The 21,285-nt window shown below is 48.9% G+C and overlaps 2 protein-coding genes across 7 annotated transcripts in view; both read right to left on the reverse strand.

The window, feature by feature from the left end:
• Window positions 1–680: 680 nt before the first annotated feature.
• Window positions 681–4,736, reverse strand: SPMIP6 (sperm microtubule inner protein 6). Its single transcript, XM_074931481.1, is given in 8 exon segments — window positions 681–876; window positions 2,005–2,082; window positions 2,201–2,384; window positions 2,506–2,581; window positions 2,698–2,810; window positions 3,325–3,463; window positions 4,600–4,712; window positions 4,715–4,736. Coding segments are annotated over 8 exon segments (921 nt in total).
• Window positions 4,737–6,109: 1,373 nt separating this feature from the next.
• The window catches only part of FAM219A (family with sequence similarity 219 member A), a 107,059-nt gene continuing 91,883 nt past the window's right edge, over window positions 6,110–21,285 (reverse strand). For 3 of the 6 annotated variants that reach the window (XM_074932958.1, XM_074932956.1, XM_074932954.1), the window contains exons 3-6: window positions 21,057–21,159; window positions 16,835–16,915; window positions 16,420–16,474; window positions 6,110–15,226 (exon numbers count right to left, since the gene is read on the reverse strand). In XM_074932958.1, the coding sequence (XP_074789059.1) occupies window positions 15,068–15,226; window positions 16,420–16,474; window positions 16,835–16,915; window positions 21,057–21,159 (398 nt within the window). In that variant the 3' untranslated portion in view covers window positions 6,110–15,067. The remainder of the gene's footprint in view (window positions 15,227–16,419; window positions 16,475–16,834; window positions 16,916–21,056; window positions 21,160–21,285) is intronic. The other 3 variants (XM_074932960.1, XM_074932955.1, XM_074932959.1) reach the window with 3 other exon arrangements.

Here is a 21,285-nt window from a genome sequence, read left to right on the forward strand (position 1 = left end):
CCCCAGGGCACTGGCCGGGGCTGAGCATGGGTGATTTTGGGTCGGGATGGGGTTTTCATGGGATTTTCCCCTCGCCCCAGGCAGGGTTGGGGTGCTGCTGGGTGTGGGCAAGGCACGGCAGCGGTGGCGCCCCGCAGGAATGTGAAATCTCTGTGCTGGAGCCTCCCTCCCGTGGGGACCGCGGCCCGGCGGGCTTATCATCTGCAGCGCACGTGGGAGGCCCTGTGGGGTGTTCCCCGCTGACACTGGGCTCCCAGATCACAGTCAGAGAAGGGCATTTCATGCCTTCATTAGTTACATGCTGGTTTCAAATCCCCCTCCTTATTTAGCCTGTGTCTGCACTCAGCATCCCAGATGGATGGCAGCTCTTCCCAGATAACTTGGCAAAAGCAAGCAGGTCCTAAGCAGCCCAACACGAAACCGACAAACACGGCTATCAACGGCTGCTTCTATTTCTGGACGCGTTACTACGTGCTGAGAGCTTTTCCTTGTGCGCTTTCTTGGTCTCCAACTTGTGGGTGGTGGCAGGGTACCAGCCCCTGAGGGCCATTAAAGTGCCCACCAAGCCAATAGTTGCCAAAGTTTCTCCCCCCTTTCCCGAGAACTTCCCCAGCCTGTAAAAAATGGTCTGAGGGGAACAGTTGCCCAAGTCAGTTTTAATGCAAGCCTGTATTTGCTCTTCACCAGCAGCATGGAGCAGAGTAAGCCTCTGAGGTAAACTCAGGGTAGATGGTGTAGCTGTCTCTCTGGACTCCTCCTGTCTTTTTGAAGTGTCTCGTGCCCCACCTAGGAGAGCAAATAAAGTTATCAGCCATGGGAGTATGAAACTCCAGTAAGGAAGAAGAGCAGAAAACCTGCTTCTGGCTGCCAGCACTGCTTAGGGGCGAGCAGTGGACATGCAGCTGCCCCCATCCACTTTGCTGTGTGCCTTTAGACACTGAGGCCAAAGCAAAGCCCTGGTAGAACTGCTGAAGGTCCTTGGCACTGCCATCTCAGCAAGCTGCTTGCAGTGGGTCTCCCACCCTGCAAACAGCTGCTATCTCTTGCAATGTCATTTTCCTAAAATCGTCATTCCCAGATCCGTGTCTGTCCAGGAAGATCTGCATGTTTCTCAGTAGAGAAGACCTTGAGAAACATCTTGCCAAAGCTCAGGCACAGGCACATCTGTAGGGAACGCCGTGCTCCCTGCTTGTTCTTGTTGTTTGCTTTTTGTTTCTGGGATCAGGAATTTAAAGCCAATCACGCATTTTCTGTGGAGCCCGATGCGTAATTTTGGCCCGCAGGGGGTTGATGCAGCGGCAGAGTGATGACTAAGCTGGTTTGAGTAGCCCCCCCCTCTCCCCTTGCTGCTTCCCCAGTGCTGAAAAAAGCTGCCTCAGCAGTGAGACATCCTAAAGGTAAACATGCAGGGATTAAAAGGTGCTGCTGGACCTGCAGTGGGTGAAGGACAGGGCTGATTACCGCATAACGAACAGCGTGACCAGGGAACGGGTTCTTGGATAAGAAGAACAAACAATGACAACAGAAAATACAAAACCAGCAGAACAAACACTGATGTGCCCCCAAAATCTGGGAGGTGCTAAGCTACATGCAGCCAGGCTCAGGGGTGCCAGCAAGATTTCAGGTGCTGTACAGTCCCAAGGACGGCTGGATGAGGCCAAGCATAGAAACACCCATCCTGGAAGTAAATTTGACAACTGCTTCTCCATGGTTAGCAACAACATGCTCCACAGCTCAGCACTGCAATGGTCATGTCCATTCAGCCTGTGAGATGGAGAAGCAGCAGCTGCATCACTGCCTGTGGGCACTGTGATGGGACCCACTACTCCTCGAGATCTGCACTCTGCACCATCATCCCCAGAATGAGCAATTTTGCATGAAACCTTAATGAAAAGAGAGCTAGTTGCTAGCTGGCATTAGGAAAAAATAATAAGCTTTTGCCCCAGGGCAACTGATTTGGAGCACTCCCCCCACTGAACCTGCATGCACCTAAGGCTCCTGTACAGAGAGAATGACTGGAGGCGGTGTGTAGATGCACAGAACATTGCCCTGGGGCTGTAAGTGCAGCATGGGATACTCCTGCAAGAGACAGAGGAGGTAGGGTGAGTGGTGGCCCCAAGGAAAAGAGAGCTCATGTCCATCCCTTCCCATCCCATCCCATCCCATCCCATCCCATCCCATCCCATCCCATCCCATCCTTACAGCCCTCTCTTCTAGTGTGTGGACTTGTCCTCTGATGGCAGAGGCCCCATCAACGTAATAGTCCATCCCTCGCAGGCAGTGGTGGCACGCAGAGTAGGGGCTGTAGTAGCCCCAGTAGGGTCCCCTCCCTGTCACACTGTACACAGGCAGCCTGGGCAGTATGTCGGTGGCCATCTCCCTCTCTGCAAGTGGAGGGATGGCGAGGGTAAGGGCGAGGAGCAGCCAGCCCATCACCTGGATGTATGCCAGCACAGCACGGGCACAGCTCCAGCTGAAGTACAGGGACAGGGTGAGGGTAGTTACCACACTGGTTGATGCAGGTGGGATTCAGGGGGTACGACACAGGTATGCTGTGCAGGAAGGTCTCCATCCTTGTCTCCTGCAAGGTGCGATGGCAGTCCTTTCAGGATTGTCACCCTTTTGCTGCAGAGCCTGAGGTGCTGGCAGCACCTGAGGCGGCTCCAGTTTGGGGAGGCCAGGGGGGCTGGACTCTACCTTGTGTGGGAGAGGGAGGCAAGAGGAGTACCTATTCCAGACTGTGCTGCTGTAGGGACCTGTTCTCCAGGTGAGGTATTTGTCCTTGTTTACAAAAACTGACTTGCACTTGTCTGCAACACAAAAATGACAGGCAGGGGTGTCCTGTGGTGCTGGGGGACAGCTGGAGGGTCCTGACTGTTCCCCCTCTCCCCAAAATGCAATGCCACAGGGCCAGGGGTCATGTCAGAGGTGCTGCTCCTGGGATCCTTGTTAAGGATTTCTGCTGGAGGTGACACCCACCACTTCAAGTTCGTTGGTCACTTGTCCCTGCCCATGAAGCCTTCATCCCCAGGGACTATGGAGGGGTGCCAGGAGGGTGACCCCCAGGCAGCACCTACCAGCAGGGGCCTCCGGGGGAGAGAACCCTGGGGACCTGTGGACATCCCTGGGACAGGGACAGTCTCAGTGCAAGGATGGGGATGGGTGGCCACGGCAAAGACACAAGCACAGATGCCAAGGGAGAGTCCCTCTGCCACAGTGGGGGATAGGCAGTATGAAAAAGGGGGGAAGAACAGGGCCACTGCCAGCACCCTCCAGCCCCTGACTCCACGGGGATGTGCTCCGTGTGACACAGGGGGACAGTACCTTTAGACCTGGCCAGCCAGTACTTCTCGGGCCAGTAAGCAGTAGGGTCAATGGTGTTCCTGTAGTTCTCCTCCGCCTTAATCGGCACCTCAGTCTGACCTTGGCTCACTGAATTTTGCACCAGGGGCATCGTTAATCCCTACAGACAGTGGGGAGTGGGGAGAGACACCCAGGCCATGTGGCAGCATCTGCCTTCACCGCCATCAGGGCACACAATGAAGCCCATTACCGGGCAGGGTCTAATGCTGGAGATGCAGCTGGAGATCCAAGCACCTTCGCAGTGGGCGCACATGGGGTTGTAGCAGCACTACGATACCCTCCACAAGCTTCCCACTCACCCGAAACTGGGGAACAGAGGATGGCTGGGCATCACTGGCTCCTCTCCCCCTGCACCCCAGGTGTCCATAGGTATCCAGGCACATTGCAGAGTGGGAGAAGGGGTATGGCCTGCCAGGTATGGGGCCAGCAGAGGTTGGGAAGGGAGTTAGAGGACCAAACTGTAGATGTCCTACAGCTGGCAAGGCCCAAGAGGGCTGAGGTCTTGCAGGGCAGATGGGTGCCCTGGCTGCATGAGCCATTTCTGTCCCTGCAGTGGTGATGTCCCTCTCCATGACCTCTGCTGGCTCCCTCTTTATAGTGCACATGGTAACGAAGCTGGATGAGCCAGTTTGCAGCATGCTTTGCATCGGAGCCTGCATGCTTATTAGCCTGTGTGGGGAAAGCTGCATGTCCCACAGACACCCCCTGTAGTGAGGTCACAGTTCAGGGATGGCTCCTCCTCCAGAACCAGGATTTTTTGGTGCTCAGATCTCCCCCAGTCCTTTGCACAGTCCCCCTGGCACGGAAGACTCCCCAGAGAGAACTGAGCTGAGCCTGGGGGTTGTGTGTTGGAAGAGCAGTCAGAGCCACCTGATCTGTCCCCCCCATTGCCACTATGTCACACAGCAGTCCTGCCACTGCCTCAGTTTCTCCTTCCTCAGCAGATCCTGGCCCCTGTGCATTCTGAAACCTACTGATGGACAGGGCTGACGTGTGAGAGCTTGTGCTGGTGGCCCCCGGCCTGCAGGGTGCAGCTCCAGGGGGCAAGAAGCCAATGAGCACAGGCCCTGGGGTGTCAAACATTTTTCCTAAACAGAGAGCACGACCCCCCCACCTCCATCACACACATGCAGTAGGCACCTCATGAGTCCATGTGCCACCCCTCTGCCTGGCACGGAGCATCCGCAGCCAAGCAGGGGTAGAAACCCTGAGGTTTCCTCATCCCATGGCACTTACCGGTGTCACAAACCTGTTCTCGCTACAGATCTGCTGTGAAGTCTGCTTTTGGATGATCTTTCTGACAGAGCATGGTGGGCGGTAGGAGTCGGTGTAAGTGCTGATGGGGGTCTTGTGTGTTTGGAGAAGAGGAACATGGTGCAGCAGCACACTGGGATGGGAGCACTTGGAGTCCCAGGGGTGCCCCACTGCATGAGCAGCACTGCCTGGGGCTGGGAGCTTGCAGCCCAAGCAGGAAAGGGATCGAGGCTAGTGCCACTGCTCTTAGGTGATCAGTGATGTCGTAGTGTGTGAGCAGGGGGATTTGTTTCCTGTCAGTCCCATAACTACGCTCTGGTTCTAGACCAGAGCACAGCAGTTGCTACCTACATCCCTGTATGAACTGCACCCTCGTGGCTTTGTCCTGGCTCCGGGCTTCCTCCCCTCCTGCAGGCACCTTAACAATGGCAGGAAGCAGTTTTAGCTGGTCCTAGTCAAGATAGTTTTATTTTGGGAGATGCAGCACTAGTGACTGTGGTTTTTCCAGCTCCTCTTCTGTATTTCCTTGGAAATCCTGCAGCAACCCATCTGTGTGCATACAGCACCACACCAGTGCAGCCAATGCCCAGGGCACAGCACCAGGCACTGCTCTCCCAGCCTGCTAGGTAATCAGGCGAATTATTGCCTGCTCTGTCTCCTGTTTTTAATTAAAAAGTTGTATTTAGTGCTTTTGTGTTGCTTGTTTGCTCTTCTGTCCTGAGTGATGGACTCTTCAGTCAGAGTGAGTGATGCTCATTCATTTCAGTGCAGTGAGGCAGCTGGATTACAGCAAGGAGGGATTGTCTTGAGCTGGGTTTGTTTTACCCTGAGCCGGGGAGTCGAGCAGAGATCTTTGCCCCTGCAGAAACCCCATTCTGGCCTGGCTTGTCACAACAGTGTCAACTCAGAGCCCTGCTTTGCTCCTGGCTCCGACCTCTCTGCTGCCATGTTTTTGGAGATGACTGGTGAAGACCCATGTTCATCTTGGCAAGGTGGATGCCAGCCCGCCCCCCTGAAGGGCTGCAGAGCCCTGCTCTGTTTGCTGCAGGCAGTGGTGGGGCTGGGCAGCCTGGGGCACCTGAATACCTCCAGGCAAACGTGATTAATGTGTCATTAGAGATTAAATGAAGAAAACAAGTTGCCATTCATTTTCACACCCCATGTGTCTCTGCTGAGCCAGGCTTAGGCTCTCCATCGGCCCTGTCCCCTCCTAGTCTCCCAGCGGCTAGAGACTGGAAGGGAAGGGTGGACATGGGCGTGCCTACCCCCTGCGCCCTGTCTGTGGCCTTGGAGCACCCCAGGGCACACATCTGGGGAGCACCGCTCAGCAAAGAGGTGAAGTCCAAGCCTCTCGGTTGCAGGGGGACTAATCCTGCACTGGACCAGCTGCTAGCATGAGCCACTGGCACCCCTTGATTTCAGTATCTGTGACTGCTGGGGGCTCAGAGGAGATGGCACAGGTTCGCTCCAATGAGAAAGGCTGGCAGACAGGTTTTCATATGTATGCTTTTTAATATCATTAATTCTGTTACACTACACACAACCAGTAACAATGATAAATACTGCAATGGAAATGTTAAAAAAAATATTATACGTGTTTTGTGTTTTTGAAAAAAACCCCCACATTTTAAAATAAATTAATGCATAAAACTGATGGTAGAAAAAGAAAACCTAAAACAAACCACAACACAACTGATCTGTTAAGGCAATACTCTACGCAGACGGAAACAGAAGTACAACAGTGTGCTACATGTTCTGAACGGGAAAAAAAAAGAAAAGAAAACCCATACAAGATGCAGACTGATGCTTCAGGAGTGAAAAAACTCCCAAAACCAGATAATAAAACCAATGGCCAAGTTAAGTGCAGCATTAATACACTCTGCATGTCAAATGATTAGCAAGTTCCTAACATGGACTAAGGTCAAGCTACAACAAATTTATCTTCCTAATTAAAAGGTTATTCAGGTCAAACCCTGCATTTAACTCTACTTTGCATTTGGCTGTTTCAGCTATGTTTCACTATATGCAAGGACAGCGGAAATTCATCTCCTGCTCTTGAGATTAACGCAAAGGTCAGGAGGTGTCTCCTCCTGAAAGATATTTCCATTAAACACATCCAAAAAGGATCTCGCTTTTGGTGATCCTGAAATGCCTCCTGCTACCGCCTCCCCTGGGGTGCCAGGCACTGCACGGGGAAAGGAGACCCGGCAAGCATTTTCTTGGTTTTTTTCCAAGCTGAGGACGCGAAATGGAATCGCAGATTTGATCCGGACTCAAAGGAGTGATGTTTCCCTGTCTGCCAAAAATGTCTATTGGGAGCCTGCTGAAAGCTTTCTGCCAGTATGGGAGAAACCCAGCCTGAATCCAGGCTCTGGATACAGCCATGACGTTTGCTATTAAGGTTGGCGCAAAGCTCCATACTTGCCCAGCCAGCCAAAGAACCCCAATTATTAATGCAGCCCAGAACTTGGCCACTGGAAGGTGGACAATAATCATAATGCCAAAAAAATCCCCCTCTCCATCAAAAAAGAAAAGAAAAGGGACAGTAGCCACTTTCTGCCAGCTTCCCCCAGCATATCCCCATCAGCTGCCACCTACACAAGATTGGCAGCGCTTGATCTCACCAGCATTGACACAGTACCTTCCCAATAAGGTGCATGTCTGCAAGGTGCTGCCAGGGGGAAAAGTAGCTTCTTGGGACATGGTCAGAGCCTCCTGTACTGCCCTGCTAGAGCGCGTGCGGAGGAAACTATGGTACACGAGGAAAGAAACCCGAGTGGAGTTACTGCACTTGTGATGGCCGACAACTGTCGGGGCTGCCTTGGGTTCGGGTGGGTTTAGGGGATGCAGAACCAGGCTAAGAGTCACTTTGGTGCAACCGCCTCTGATGCTCATCACAAGTGCATGGGGTTGGGGGGAGGAAAGGTGATGGCTGCTTTGAGGAGTGGAAGGAGGACGTGTGCAATATAACAAGGCTTGCAATTCTAGGACTAATCACTGGACACGGATACCAAAGATTACCTGTAATAACTAGCTATCCTTCTACTGTCGCTGCACCTTCCCCGCTTCCTGGTCTGATTCTTCTTCAGTTTGGGAAGCCGTGTCTGCTTGGCATGATGGCCAAAGCTGACTCTCCCACCCCAGTCCCTGTTGCACAGGGTGATTCAGCTACAGGATGTACAATGAGGTCTGAAAGTTGCATGTCAGGCACAGACCAGCTCTGCATGCAAGTAGCACCTGCTTTCAGACCCTTCAGAAAGCTATTTCATGGTGGCTCGTTTCCTTTATTAAACTGAAGGTTCAATAACCTCTGTGGAAAGAGTAAAAATGGTTAAAAATACGCAAAAGGGTAAAAAAAAACCTTTCTGAATTTTCTCCCCTGCAAAGACTATCCTCCGCAAGAGTCTTTCTCCCTGCAGAAAGACAGCCCTACCAGTGTTCTACAGCACCCTGCCACAGCACAGCAGGAGCACAGCCAAGAGGCATCCCACCAGTGCCTCTGCTGCAGGTCTCCAGCCTGCACCAGGAGCACATGGGCTGGCAGGGCTGGGACCTGGGGCTTGGGTCCCAAACGTCCCGCAGCACTGAGAATGGCAGGGTGAAGGTGGCCGGCTTGGCCTGCTGGATCACACCAAGGTTTTACAGTAGCGTGGGGAACCCTCAGCCCCACAGCCTTCAGGCAGGTGAAGAGAAATCCCAGCCTGCTCTCTGTCTCACCCACCATCACATTTGTTGGATCTCCCGCTGGTCTGACATTCATTTTGGGTTTGTCACAGGACAGAGGCAGCTACAAGCCAAACACAGCTGCTACTGCAGCTTTTCCGTGCAAAGAAACTGAGAAAAGAAATCTGTGAGCTGGGGATGGAGATGAAGGTGATAAAAACCAGAAGGGCTGTTGTGAAGAGAGCTTGTCCAAGTTTTCCAGCTCTCTCCATATATCTGTATTACATCTCCCAACAAACTTCCCATCTCCCAAATCATGCAGGTTCGAGAAAGGTGGGTAACAAATAGAGGTGCAGCTTTTTTGGGGTGAAGAAGCAATAAGACAGCCGGAGTGGAGAGTAGTGCTTCCTGGTGAGCTCATCTGGGGCAGCTGAATGGGCAACTAGGGGAGAAATCCTGCCTCACGACGGCAAACAATCTTGGCAGGTAATGGGACTTATATCAGCACAGCCTTTCGGTGGCCTTTTCTTTTCCTGGTGCCTACTGTGCTGGCTTCCACTGACACATCTGAGATGGTCACATGTTAATGAGGCTTCTTTTGTATCTTCCACTACCGATGTAATCCCACCACCTGTAACACAACTTGTAACTATGGAAATGGTTCCACAGACCAGGCACAACCAGCTAGATGGGCTCCTTCCAGGAACAAATCCATCTTTTGCTGGAGTAGCTTTTAGAGAAAGGCTCAGAGACACCACCAGTGGTAAATGGGTCTGGGAAGCGATGGGAAGGGCTCTCTCTACAGGCACCATGGAAAGCTGCAATCTGTCCTGCCAGTGTCTGTGCTGGTTTGCAACATGGTTTGCTGCATGGTAAATGGGCCACGGTGCTCTGCTTCATGTAATCTCAATTAGTCCCCAGCCTTTGCCTCCTCAGTGCTCAGCCAGGCGGCGTTCAGCTGCTGTGATCCTGAGACTGCCACCAAAGACACACGGGGCAAAGGAGAGGATGTAGGTATAATTTTCTGGAAGCAATGCAGCAGCTCAGATGCACAGTGCAGTGAGTTAAAATATAGATGCCAGCCCCTGTGAGAAACCTGCATTAATCTTCCGTGGTAATCCCAGGTCACAACCTCTTCCTCTATGCTAAACTGCTAGCTTTTCTGCTTCAGGGCTTGTGTGGCTCTGTAACAGAAGTGGGTTTGTCTGATGAGATGCAATTCAAGGTTTGGAGCAATCCCTCTCACAGGAAAGCCTTGAAAGGAAGTGACAAGGATGCAATGTTTTCCTAGAAGTGAAAAGCACCTGAAAATGAAGATCTTCCCACACCTTCCCCTTAGGCTCAACCTAGCCCATCTCGCCCTGTGGCACTGCCCATCTGTGCAGGTGTTTCTTCTGAACGTGCAGCCTGTGCTTGCTGAGCCAAGCAGCAGCCAGGTGACAAAGCCTACTTCATTCTAGGTAAGAGTGGCCATACCACATGTGAGCTTAGAAGGGAGAATGGAAAAGAAAAGGAAGAGGCCAGGCAAAACTGCCAGTTTAAACCCTCAGATGATTACACAGACGCTAAAAGTAAGAGTAGGAAATGGCCGTGGGAACATCCCAAATGAGCCCTCCACTGATCTCTTCCCTCCCACCAGCACTTGCTACCCCAGTTGCACTCCTAAATTCCTTAATTCTACTAGCAGGGGATGGTGCTGTTGGGCCACCAAATCTTCTTACATGTTCCCTGTGGCAGCATGCAGATCGAGAAGCCAGTTGTGCGAGAGCCAGCTGCCAAATAACTGGGAAACACATCCTTGCCAAACACTTTCCCCAAATGCTGTTTAATCTCTCTGTTAACCTCCACCCTGCAGCCTTCTGGCACATGCAAGCAACATCAGAAGCCGGTAAACAGAGGGAAAGCAGAGTAGTACTTTGAAAATAGGAGCAAAATTTCTATAGCATGCTTTTTGCATCTTGCTTGCAGAGCTATGCTATCAATGGTGCCCATCACACACTTGGCAACATCCATGCAGGGTGGTGGTAGAATCTTGGGAAGGAAGGTTTCTCCCCTGTGCTGCAGAAGGACATAGACGTCAAGAGGGGATGCGACTTGCCTGAGGTTAAAGCCAATGTGTATCATGTGCCAACAGCAGCAAAGGACCCTGGATCTCATTTCTGTGCTCTAACAGTCCAGCAGATTCTCCGCAGGAGTATTTGGCTGCAGCGCCAGCTCAGGGACACAGTGTTTCTGGTGTGTGCACCTGAAAGAGAGCTTTGCTCCCTGCTGGTATCAGCACTGCACTGAAATAGATTAACTCCAACAACTGGGATCTGCCCTAGGCCAAGATAGCACTTGGCAACCTTTCTAGTTACTGCTTGTTTTCCTCTTCCTGTCATTCCATCTGGTGCCCAGCTGGGTCCTTCTTTTCTTCAAAAGCATCTTTATGTTTCTGTTGAGACACATGCAGGGCACTGTACTTTTCAAGCCTCCTGCATCCCACTGCACAGCTCGCAGGCCAGCCTGAGGACACTCTGCATGGAGAGGAAAGGATTCTGCTCCAGATCTCAGACCAGTGTGTCAGCCAGCACACACCTGAACAGAGCTGGTGCCTCCTTCTGGGAAAGGAGCTGGAGAGACATACCAGAAACAGCAGCTGAGTCCATCCTGTCCATGCGGGAGCATCCTGAAGTCCCTTTCAAAGTCCATGCAGCAGGCTTGGTCACCTGCTTTTGCAGTTGCAAGGCACCTGCAGCCAAGACAGCCAGGACAGCATAGCAGAGCTAATGGCCAAGCATATATGTTGGGGGTAGACATGCAGTCAGATAAGATCCAGTGGCTCTTCCAAAGGTTGGCTTCAAGATATGTCCGATAAGACATCAAATGAGCCTTTGGGATGGTCACCTAGACACCAGCCTCCTTTCAGCCAAAATTTATTTACAAACACCAGAAAAGCAGACTAGACCATGTTACCTAAAGACCTTCCTCAACACTAGGAGGATGTTCCTCCTCACACAGACATCTGGAAATGGGGAGTCTGCAGACCAGAGAGACAGAGTTGAGAGAACTCCAAAGTTCAAAGCCAGCTCACATTAAAGGGCAAAATTCACATCTGATGAAAGGAAAGGACTTGCTTAAACTCAGGTAATTTGGTGACTGAAATTAAATAAAATCCTAACAGAAAGCCAGTCTCAATTTAAGAGGCATCAAATGCAAATTCCTTTGTGGAGGCATCAGCATCAATATCCTTAAATCCTGTTTGCACGGTAATTCAGATGGACAGTGATGCTGCCTTTCATACCCCATGGTGTTCCTCCCCTTGGTATTCTGTACAACTTTGGACTGAAAATGGGGCCTGAGAAGACCATCTGGTTTGGTGCAAAGACTGGAACAAGGAACAATTTGCTTTCTTGCATGCAATCTGCATTTAGGATAGGGCCCAGAAGCTCTGCAGATTTTAGGGCTGTATAATGCTGCGACAGGGAGTCAGGGTCCGTGTTCTTTGCTTTTGCCTTCTCTGGGCCCTGGCGGCAGAGACTGGTCTAAGGAGAGCAGTGCCAGAATGGCCATGTATCGGTACACCTTCCTGGGAAGTCACCACAGTGTAACCTCCAACAAGGGCACAAGGAAAACCTTCTGGCTGAAGCAAAGGTCTGAACACCACACCAGACAGGCAGAGCCAGCCCACCTGCAGTTAATATATACTGACAGACTGTCCACCATATTCCATAATGAGCCACCACGCCACATGGTCATAACCTGCCCAAGGGGCTGTGGTTCAGAAGGGTTAGTGTTCAGTTTTCTGTGACTGCCACATGTGCATTGCCTTAATCCATTCAGCCTTCCTGATAATGACCCTACACAGGTAACTACTTTTCCCCACCCTTTCTACTTTATTCCCCTAATAAAATATATGAACACAAAGCATAGAGAGGAGAAGCCAAAAAATTGCCATTTTATGGTCCTGTACTGTCATTCCAAACCAGCTATTTGTGCAATCGACTCCTGTGCACAGGAAAAAACACTTGACTTGCGCTTGCGCTTCGATCTGTATTTGGAGGAAGCATTGAGCGTAAAATTTAAATTCATCTCCCTCCCTCCCTAAAGGGTTGTGCTAGAAGCAGATGCACATCACACAATGCAAAGGGCTGAGGGCAGTTGCAGGGTTGCAGGCTTGAGGAATGCCTCACTGAACATGGCAGGCAAAAAACAGCAACAAGGGCAATAAAAGGACTTGGCTGTGATGCTGTGGGGCAGTGGTTATCAGGGAAGGTCTGTCCTTCAGAGAGGAGGCATTAACCCTGGGAGATCCAGTGTCAGCAAGCTTCATTCTGTCTTAGACCAAACACAACAGCAGCATGACAGAGACCTGTGGGACCTGCAGTCCTTCATGACTGACCCATGTAAGCAGATGGCTTGTTGCTCTAGCAAGCACACTGAAATGCTCCAAGCTCCTGAGCAAGGGCTGTGGGAAAGGCTGAGTGTGTGCAGCCCGGCTGGAAGGCACAGAGACTGACCCAAGAGGATAAATGTGATGAAGATGTTGCATGGTATCAGTACTGAACTGCAAAGCACCTCTTTAGAAGAGTGAAAATTTAAGGAGACTCAGTCATGTCCTGTAGGATTTGGTTTGATAACAGTGTTTGTTACATTCCCCATTAAAGACTCCTTAAGGAATGTTTATCCCCTTTTATCTTTTCTCTCTACACAGTGTTATTAAAGTTCTTCCCACACCTCTAGACAGCTTGCTCACCTCAACATGAGCTAGCACTGGAGAGGAAAGCAGGCATATGAAGGAATAAGTGAAGATTTGGAGACCTGATGCTTTATGTTTCTTTACAAACATTTCGGAGACATTCTCCCTCTGCATTATCAGGTGGTGAGAAAGGGAGAGGAATTCACTAGAGGAAAACACTTGTCGTAGAGGAGCTGGCAAGTTAATCAGCATTTCTGCACGAGGAGGCAGAGATGCTCAGTAAACAGCACCACTCAGTCCTCTTTCTATGGCCTGGAGCCAGGGCAGCAGCGTGCTGTTTTGGGGTGGGGTGGGGGCAGCAAACATCGATTTAACAGTTGCCCATACCAGCTAGTGAATAAGAAGTCCCAGGAATCTTGTGTGCCTGCTCTTTTACTAATGCTGTGGATGGTATCATGCTTTGTACTGCACAGCATGAAACCCCAAGATTTTAAATAAATCTCCTCCTAATCATGAAGAGGACTTCTTAAAGACTCAGCTCACTTCATGCAGATTTCAGATTGAGAATCTATCTGGTGGGGTGGAGCTCAGGCTCTGACTTGTGACTCAGGAATTCTAACCAGAAGCTCAGAATTGCCCTCACTTTTTTCTTTTCCCAGGCTATAAAGCAAGTGATGACCCAAGGCAGGCGGTCCTTCCTCCTCTAAGGGGAGGAAAACACACAGTCGTGCCTGTGGCAAAAGATTTCAACACCGAGAAAAATGACAGCCTATCCCTTGCCTGAGACCTGCGTATGATGAAGCCAGCAGTGTAAGACTGGTCAGGGATAGGATACACTTCCTAATTCCAGAAATGGTTTTGCATTCAAAACAATCTGCTGTTGAACTGGCAATTCAGTCCAGCAATCTAATGTGATGCCAGGTTTCCTGACTGTTTCAGCACCAAATAAACACAATTGCTCCTGACATGGGGCAGCTCTAACACAGACAAAGCCTGGTTCACAAATGGGCCAAGATGGGATAAACAGTAGTTTCCTCTCATAGGTTTTTTTTCAGATGAAGCTGTTCATAATCCTGCTGTGGCTGAAAACTCCCCTGAAGTCTGACACCACCACACAGATACCTTCAGCATTAATCCTCTCCCACAGGCACCAAGAGACACAGTGTCAAGAGAGTATCAACAGTCCAGCACTGTAAAAATGTGCTTTCTTCAAGTAGCTTTTCTAGCGCTGACATTCAGACTGTACAGTTCTAGTCCTGTCTTGTGTAGGACTCATTTTTTCTTAGCTGAACAAAGTTTAAGATTTTTGGAAGCAGATGGGTCTCACAGGAATTAAGTATATGCTGAAGTCAGTATACATGACGACTGAACTCAGGAGTGTGGTATTCTTGGGCAAGGACTGAATCCCTAAAGAGCATGGATGGATTGTAGATTTAATCTGATGTGTTTGGTGGTAATTTAATGTGGAGTTAAAGGCAGATTGCATTGGATATGTGACACGACAGCTCTAGCTAGTACTGACTCACAGTGAAATGCCACCTATTTATCCCCTTCACAAGTGAATGAATTGCGTCATGCTAGCCCTGGCTAGCCTTGCCATAAGAAAGCATGCCCTGCTCCATTCTTATTTCTGTGCCCAAGTTACGGTATCATTTTGGTTATGCAAATGAAACAGGTTTAGTGAATGAACTAAGAACTGACCTCCTCTCACTGGTAGAAGTCCAGACCTCAGACTCACCCCTTGATCTCACAGATGGATTATTTACAGTGGGCAGGATTACCTGCAGCCCCGTCTGACCCTTCCCATTCTGAACAGACACCATACAAAATATCCCCGGTGCCTACACCAACCAAAGAGGTATATCTGGACCCCTCTGCATTTGCTCTCCAGACCAGTCAGTTCTGCCAGGCACTGCCTGGCACTTTGAGCAACTTCTCTTTTGTTTAACCATAGTTTAATATAACTTATCAACCAATCATAAAATGAATTTTTTGGTTTCTCCTGGCTCCATGAACACAAAGAGGTGCACGTCCTACCATAGGAGGAAGCAATGGCTGTTAAGTTTTACAGTTATAGTGGAAAGCACTGATCACAGCCTGCCGGCCTCACTACTGGATGTGACAGGCGGTGGAGGAAGTGGCTTGGCAACACATGCAGGTAGGGTTGACCGATTTAGGGGGGATTAGGTCGAGGTCCTCGTCATCTGGGATCTCATCTAACCGGTACCCATCCTTTAGCAGCTGGATGTTCAAGTCTTGGTTGATCTGCTACAGACAAAGAGACAAACAGTCAAACACTTGAGACTTCTTACTCCTGATGGTCAGAAGATGAAGGAGGTCCCTTATTCTGGAATATATTTCCCCATCATTAGCAGCTGCCCCACCAATGAAAGAGTCCCAGTTTTTGACCATAGGTGAGGGCTGCCTTCTGTTCTAGCTTCTTTCAGAATGGGAATATCTAGAGTGAGATATTCCAGAGTAACAAATCCATAAACTGTTTTATTCTGCAATAATCTTCCTATGAAGACAACCCCTCATTTAAAGTAATGTAATAATAATGTTAATAAACCACCTGGCAGCTGGGCAGTCCCTCCTCTCAGTCTAGGGCACACTATGGCAGCTGAAAGGTGGCAAAGCCTCTTGGCTCTTTGTAATCTCAGATTCAAGTGCTGTCTAACCAGATCTGGGTGAACAATACTTCATCAGGGCCCAGATCTGGCCCAGATCATTTGATCTGGTCCCTGCTCTTGGCTGTTTCTCTGTGTTTCAGAGAAGTATTTTACGCAAGGAAGGGATATAAGGGGGAAGAGCTCCCAGCAACTTGTGTGCCGAAAGGCTGCTCAGCACCCTGGAAATAAAATCAGATCCCAGAGGCTGAGCAACTTATTCAGGAGAGAGCTTGGCAATATATTCAGAAACAATGCAGAGGGACTAACAAGTCTGAGCTTCCTGCCTTTTTTCTTCAAAAGGGCAAGAGTTCATAACTGCAAGTCCTCCCTGGAATTTCTGCCTGCTCCAAGTAAACACGCATTGGGTGACCCTGACCACCCAAAGAACTAGAAAACACAGCACACCCTCAGATCCTTTATTTGTGTCCTTGGCAATCATATGGCTGCTGAGCTGGTGTGACAGACAAGTTGATGCTTTTGCACCATGTGGGCCAACACTGCAGGACTAAGCAGAACTGGGAAAAGCTCGAGTGAAGCCAAAGGTAGCTGTGAAAAAAGCCAACGGGCAGATCTCTGCGCCATGGCAGTGTGGGAATGGAGCCAACCGGATCACCAGGGAAGAAGGAAACATGATACAGTTTCTGCCACAGCCCCTTCCAGACTTACAGAGTCTACACTACTGGTAAATCCGTTGTGTACCCATTTCCAGCATTACAAGGCCACTCTAAGCTGTTTCTGGCTGCTCTACTATTAGCATTCATGGCAAGGATGGCAAGAGAGAGTATAACTCACCTCAGCTGATGAGTATCCCGAGGAGGAGTATCTGGACATGTCAAAGTCATCATCACTGCAGGGAAGGACAAGATATAGCAATGAAGGAAACAGAGACACCTGTATTCCCTGGTTAGCCCTATCTTTCTTGAGCCATGAAGCTGTCCTTGAGGCACACAGAAGTTACAACAAGGGACCCTGGAGAGCAACTTCCATCTGTGACCCTCAGATCTTTCCATCACAGTGCTCTTTACTCATGTCTCCTCCTCCCTGTTTACACACACAGACCAGTTACAGCATATGCCAAAGGGCACAGCAAGGAAAAGTGTGAGCGGCCTACAAGAGTGGTTTAGCAGGAGTTAGCTTCAGTGCTGCAGTCTGGCATGAAAACTTGCTTGCATTGTAATGTATGTCATCTTATTAATACTTTGCATACCTGTCCGTATCCAGGGCTACCAGTGGCTTTTCATCTGGACTCTGGTCTAACGACGAATAGCCCTTATTGGGAACGACAAGCCTGAAATAATTAAAAGTTGTCTGTTAACCACACAGTAAAGCTCAGTACCACACACAGTCCAGGGCAAAGCTGTATGATAGTTAGGCGTTGCCCATTTCACTTTCTTGCAAGCTCTCCCTTAGCAGTGAAGATGTTTAAATGTGTGCAATTCAGAGGAAGTGAGCTGTGCCTCTGGGTAGCTTACAGCAGTTTCACAGGGATGAACGCTGGACATGCCTTGGGAACATGTTCCTCCCTAGAAGAAAAAAACATTGGGACACCCCATGTTCCATTCTGGTGAACCTCTTTGTCTAGCACTGATTGTCACATCAGATTGTTTATTTTTGCATTGCTTCTCTTTCCTAGCAGAGTGCATGACAGTAGCAATAAGTAAACAGGAGAAGGAGGCTAGGGGAAGGCTCAGCGGTCCTACTATTCTACTACTGGAAATCAGGGATCTGGTCTTTCTGTCTGTGTGCCTACACCACCCCCCCCCCCAACACTCTTGAGGTCTCAGTCCTAAATTTAGTAATATAAGAAATATGAGCTGGTGAGTGAAACGTAAGAGCCCAGTCAGACTAGCACTTTTTAAATCCCATTATTTTATAATGACTTTCACTTCATCAGAAGTGCTACAAAGGCTGACGATGACTTAGCACCTTTAATTGCCTGAGAGAGTTTGTGAAATGGAATACAGGCTTCAGAGCTTCTAGGATAAGGAAAATGCATTAATACAATGGTATCTATCTCGCAACAGAGTTCTTTCATCCACAAAACTGCACAAAGACTTTGGTTCATATTTAAAATAAGATCAACCAAATCAAGCAAATGGAATAAGATTCTGTGTTCAGCAGGTGGGAACTGTAAGAGTGATGAAAATCTCATTCAGTGGGTTAACTCAAGTTTTCTCCCAAATGAAGAACTGGTCTTTAATAACATACAATGATGCACAATTATGCTTCACTAAGAGTTTGGGAAATACAAAGTAAAGATGATAATCCATCTCATCTATGCTCCAACTGGTCTCTAACTACCTGAAATGTTTTTCTGCACAGAAAATTTCAGGCAGCCATTACAATTTTAGCAATACAAAGGCCTGCCAGGCAGTAAAGATGGGCAGGCTCAGGGAGAGCAAGATAAAACAAATGTTATTACAAAACAGATATATAAGTTCATGACTACTTGTATTTTCTTACTCTGTTCATTGAAACACAGTATTAAAGAAACTATTTCTAAAACTGATGCAGAATTTCCAATCTGCTGCACCAGGGGACTAGAGAAAATGGGATCCTCTTGCAAAATCCAATACTCCTTCTCATAGCAGTGGGACAGCCCTTCTGCCCCTGAAGCATTTAGGAAGTAGTCAAGAAGCAAAGATGTCTGGAACTGAAGCTGTGACTTACAGCAGCAGCTTGCCCATACAGGTATCAGAAGTACTGACTTCCATTCTTTTTTTCCAGTTTTCAAGTCACTGCTCCATATATACTCACTGACAGTTCTTAGCATATCATGAGTGAGCAAATCACTATCAGGGAATCTGGGAGAAGAATGCTCTGTGGTGCTATTTACTTGATAAAACAACTCCAAACCCCTACATCTTTTTTTTTGATAAATGTTTTTTTTCGTAATAAGACAGAATTTCAATTTTTCTGGCCCTGATTTAAGTCTTCCCCTCACATCCTAATTGTCCTTATTTTCACTTCCCACTGCCCTTGGAACAAAGTCCAGGTAGCAGTCGTGACTGCTTTCATCCACTGCTGTCCCATCTTGGTGTTTTTGCTCACTTAACATGAAACATGTTACAACACAAATCCAGGTTTAGGTTATCCTCAGAGTGGACTGTAATATCTGGCTGTGCCCAAGTGGTGCAGATAGTGGTGTGGGCTCTGCTTGTGCTGGCAGCCACTGTGCTAGCATCACCCCAACCTTGTTCACATTTTATCTGCTCTTAGGGAAACTGAGTGTGTTATGGATTCAGATCCTTTCACCTTTAAGGCTGCCTGTGTGCCTGCCCCAGAACGAGACCAAATGTTGAAGTCAACCTGGTACTAGAGCCTGGATGTCAGAAATTCATATAGATAATACAGAAGAACAGAAGCCTTGCGATAGGAGGAGGTGGAGTAGAGACTAGGAGAGGCCATGTGGTTTGCCTGTATGAAGGAAAACATATTTGATGAGAACAGCAGAACTGTTAAAAAGGGGGAAATGCTTTTAGCTTATTTTCCTCTTGCAGACATCAGAAGAAACCAACAGTTCCGACTTAAACCATAACCTGGATGTTTTGCAATATGTCCCACTGGAGTATCTCCCATTATACCACAACCGCTACACTGTGAAAAAAAGCTGCCTGAATAAGCTTGTGGCATTTCGGCCTTCCTGGGGTTGCCCTGTCTGTGGCAAGACAGACTGAGCCATTCTGCGGTGTTACTAGGGCTGTACATGTGGGGCAGCTTGGTTCCCAGAAAGCCAAGGGACCTGAGGGATGAAGGGACTTGGGCCAGTGAGACCCTGTGCCAGACACCTCCCAGCCATATGGGAACAACAGAGCTTGGCTACATCTGCTACTGAAGCAATGGCTGCAAACCTCTGTGTTGCAGATCCCAAGGGATGCTTCTAAAAGCGGTGTGAAAAGAAACTAAGAAAAGGCAAGACTACTGCCAGGAGGCTGTGCTTGGCTGTGGAGGGGTCCACACGTCCTCTGAATGGTGCTCAGAAGTCCACAAATGCAATAAAACTGAGCTGGCTGTTCAAAAGCTTTTGTCAATAGATGTCACTGCTCTGCTCTTACGTACTCAGATCACTCTTCTTTCCATCGGCAGCTCAGAAACAACAACCTCTCCAAGCAAAAGATACTGATTTTACAGGTAAGCACCTGTACTTACCTATCTTCTCTCCCTTACCATCTTCCACCACTAATTTCAGTGTTTCTAAATATCTCAAGCAGCAAATCTGCTACCGTTCCTCTTGGGAAGCTAGCACACAGCCTATTGCCAAAAGAAACCAAGTCTTTCCAGCTTGTATTTAGAAGACAAGGAGGAACAGTGGGTGTGGAAAACTCAGCTGAGAGCATTTGCTGAATTTCTTGCTGCCATGAAAGGTCTGGCTCCTTTATATGGTCTCAACAACGAAACACAGAGCAGGGTGCAATGCAACATGTTCCACCAACATTGCAGAGGCTTACAAAAAAACCTTTACAAATTCCTGGCATGATTTATGACTACTATTTTGGGTTTTGGGAATTAATGTGAACAAGGAACCTCATCTGTTGGATGTGTTGCATACAGAGAGGCTCTGACCTGCAGTTCCTGTCTGCTTAATATATGGTAATCCATGCAACTTTTCCATTCATCAGTAATCACCCAGCATTCACTCAGATTTTTCTGTCATTCTAAATCAGGTCCTCCCCTAAAACTAACACCTTTCTAGTAGCATGTAAAGCATGCAATCCTGTGGGCTCAGGGGGGGTTCCTGCCTCCTGAATGCAGGTAAGTAATACACTGGTGTACTGAAGCTTGCATGGAAAAAAATAGAAATACTATAAAAGAAAGTATTCAGCTAGGAACATCTTTGTTTACAGCGGTTTGTAGCACTGTCTGATACTGCCATGTGGAGATGTGCCAAAGCAGTTCCAGCAAAGTATGACCATGCTGTTCAAAGTGTGGAGGAGGTGTATAGCAAAGCACACAGAGATGGATTATGTACACGCCTTCATTAAGTCAGCCAGTATGGGGAAGGGGTCATCATCAAAAAGGAGCAGGGGAACTACTGCGATAAAAGCAGCGAAGGCAGAACTAAGCTCTACACCAGTTTGTGTTAAATGAAGCAGCATTGTACCTCTCCTGCTGACAGGATTATGGATTACATGAGGCTACCCAGAACATGCAAGGCAGCTGTATCAAACCCCTGATCTCGACCAGGCTCTGCCTCCTGCAGGCTGCACTGTCACTGGCCCTGGGCTCAGCTGTCCCTGCATCTGCCTGGGGTGTGGGACGCACCACAGCACAGAGCATTTGGGCCTGCCAGCTTTGGGAAGGGCAGGCCATCACTGCTCTCATAGAGTGTTTGGCAGTAGGAAAATGGTAATGAACATCGTCCTTGCCCATCCTAATGCCGTTAGAGATTGCAGTTTAGAGCACAGCTGAGTGCTTTTCCAGTCCTTTACCTTGTTCGTGCCATCACATTGTTCTTCTTGGGCTGCTGATTAACTGGGCTTCCCATGTTGCCGTTCTTCAGGGAGCCCTTCCGAGCCAGCTCCCTCTGCTTCTCTGCATATGGGATACAAAGGGGAAAAGCAAAATTAGGGCAACAGCCTGGCTGGCTACCATACAGCTGCAGAAATCCAGATCTGATAGTGGCAAAAGGCATAGCAGAATTAATAACAAAGGACATGA

This window comes from Athene noctua, chromosome Z, assembly GCF_965140245.1.
Source record: "Athene noctua chromosome Z, bAthNoc1.hap1.1, whole genome shotgun sequence".
Classification (NCBI taxonomy): Eukaryota; Metazoa; Chordata; class Aves; order Strigiformes; family Strigidae; genus Athene; species Athene noctua.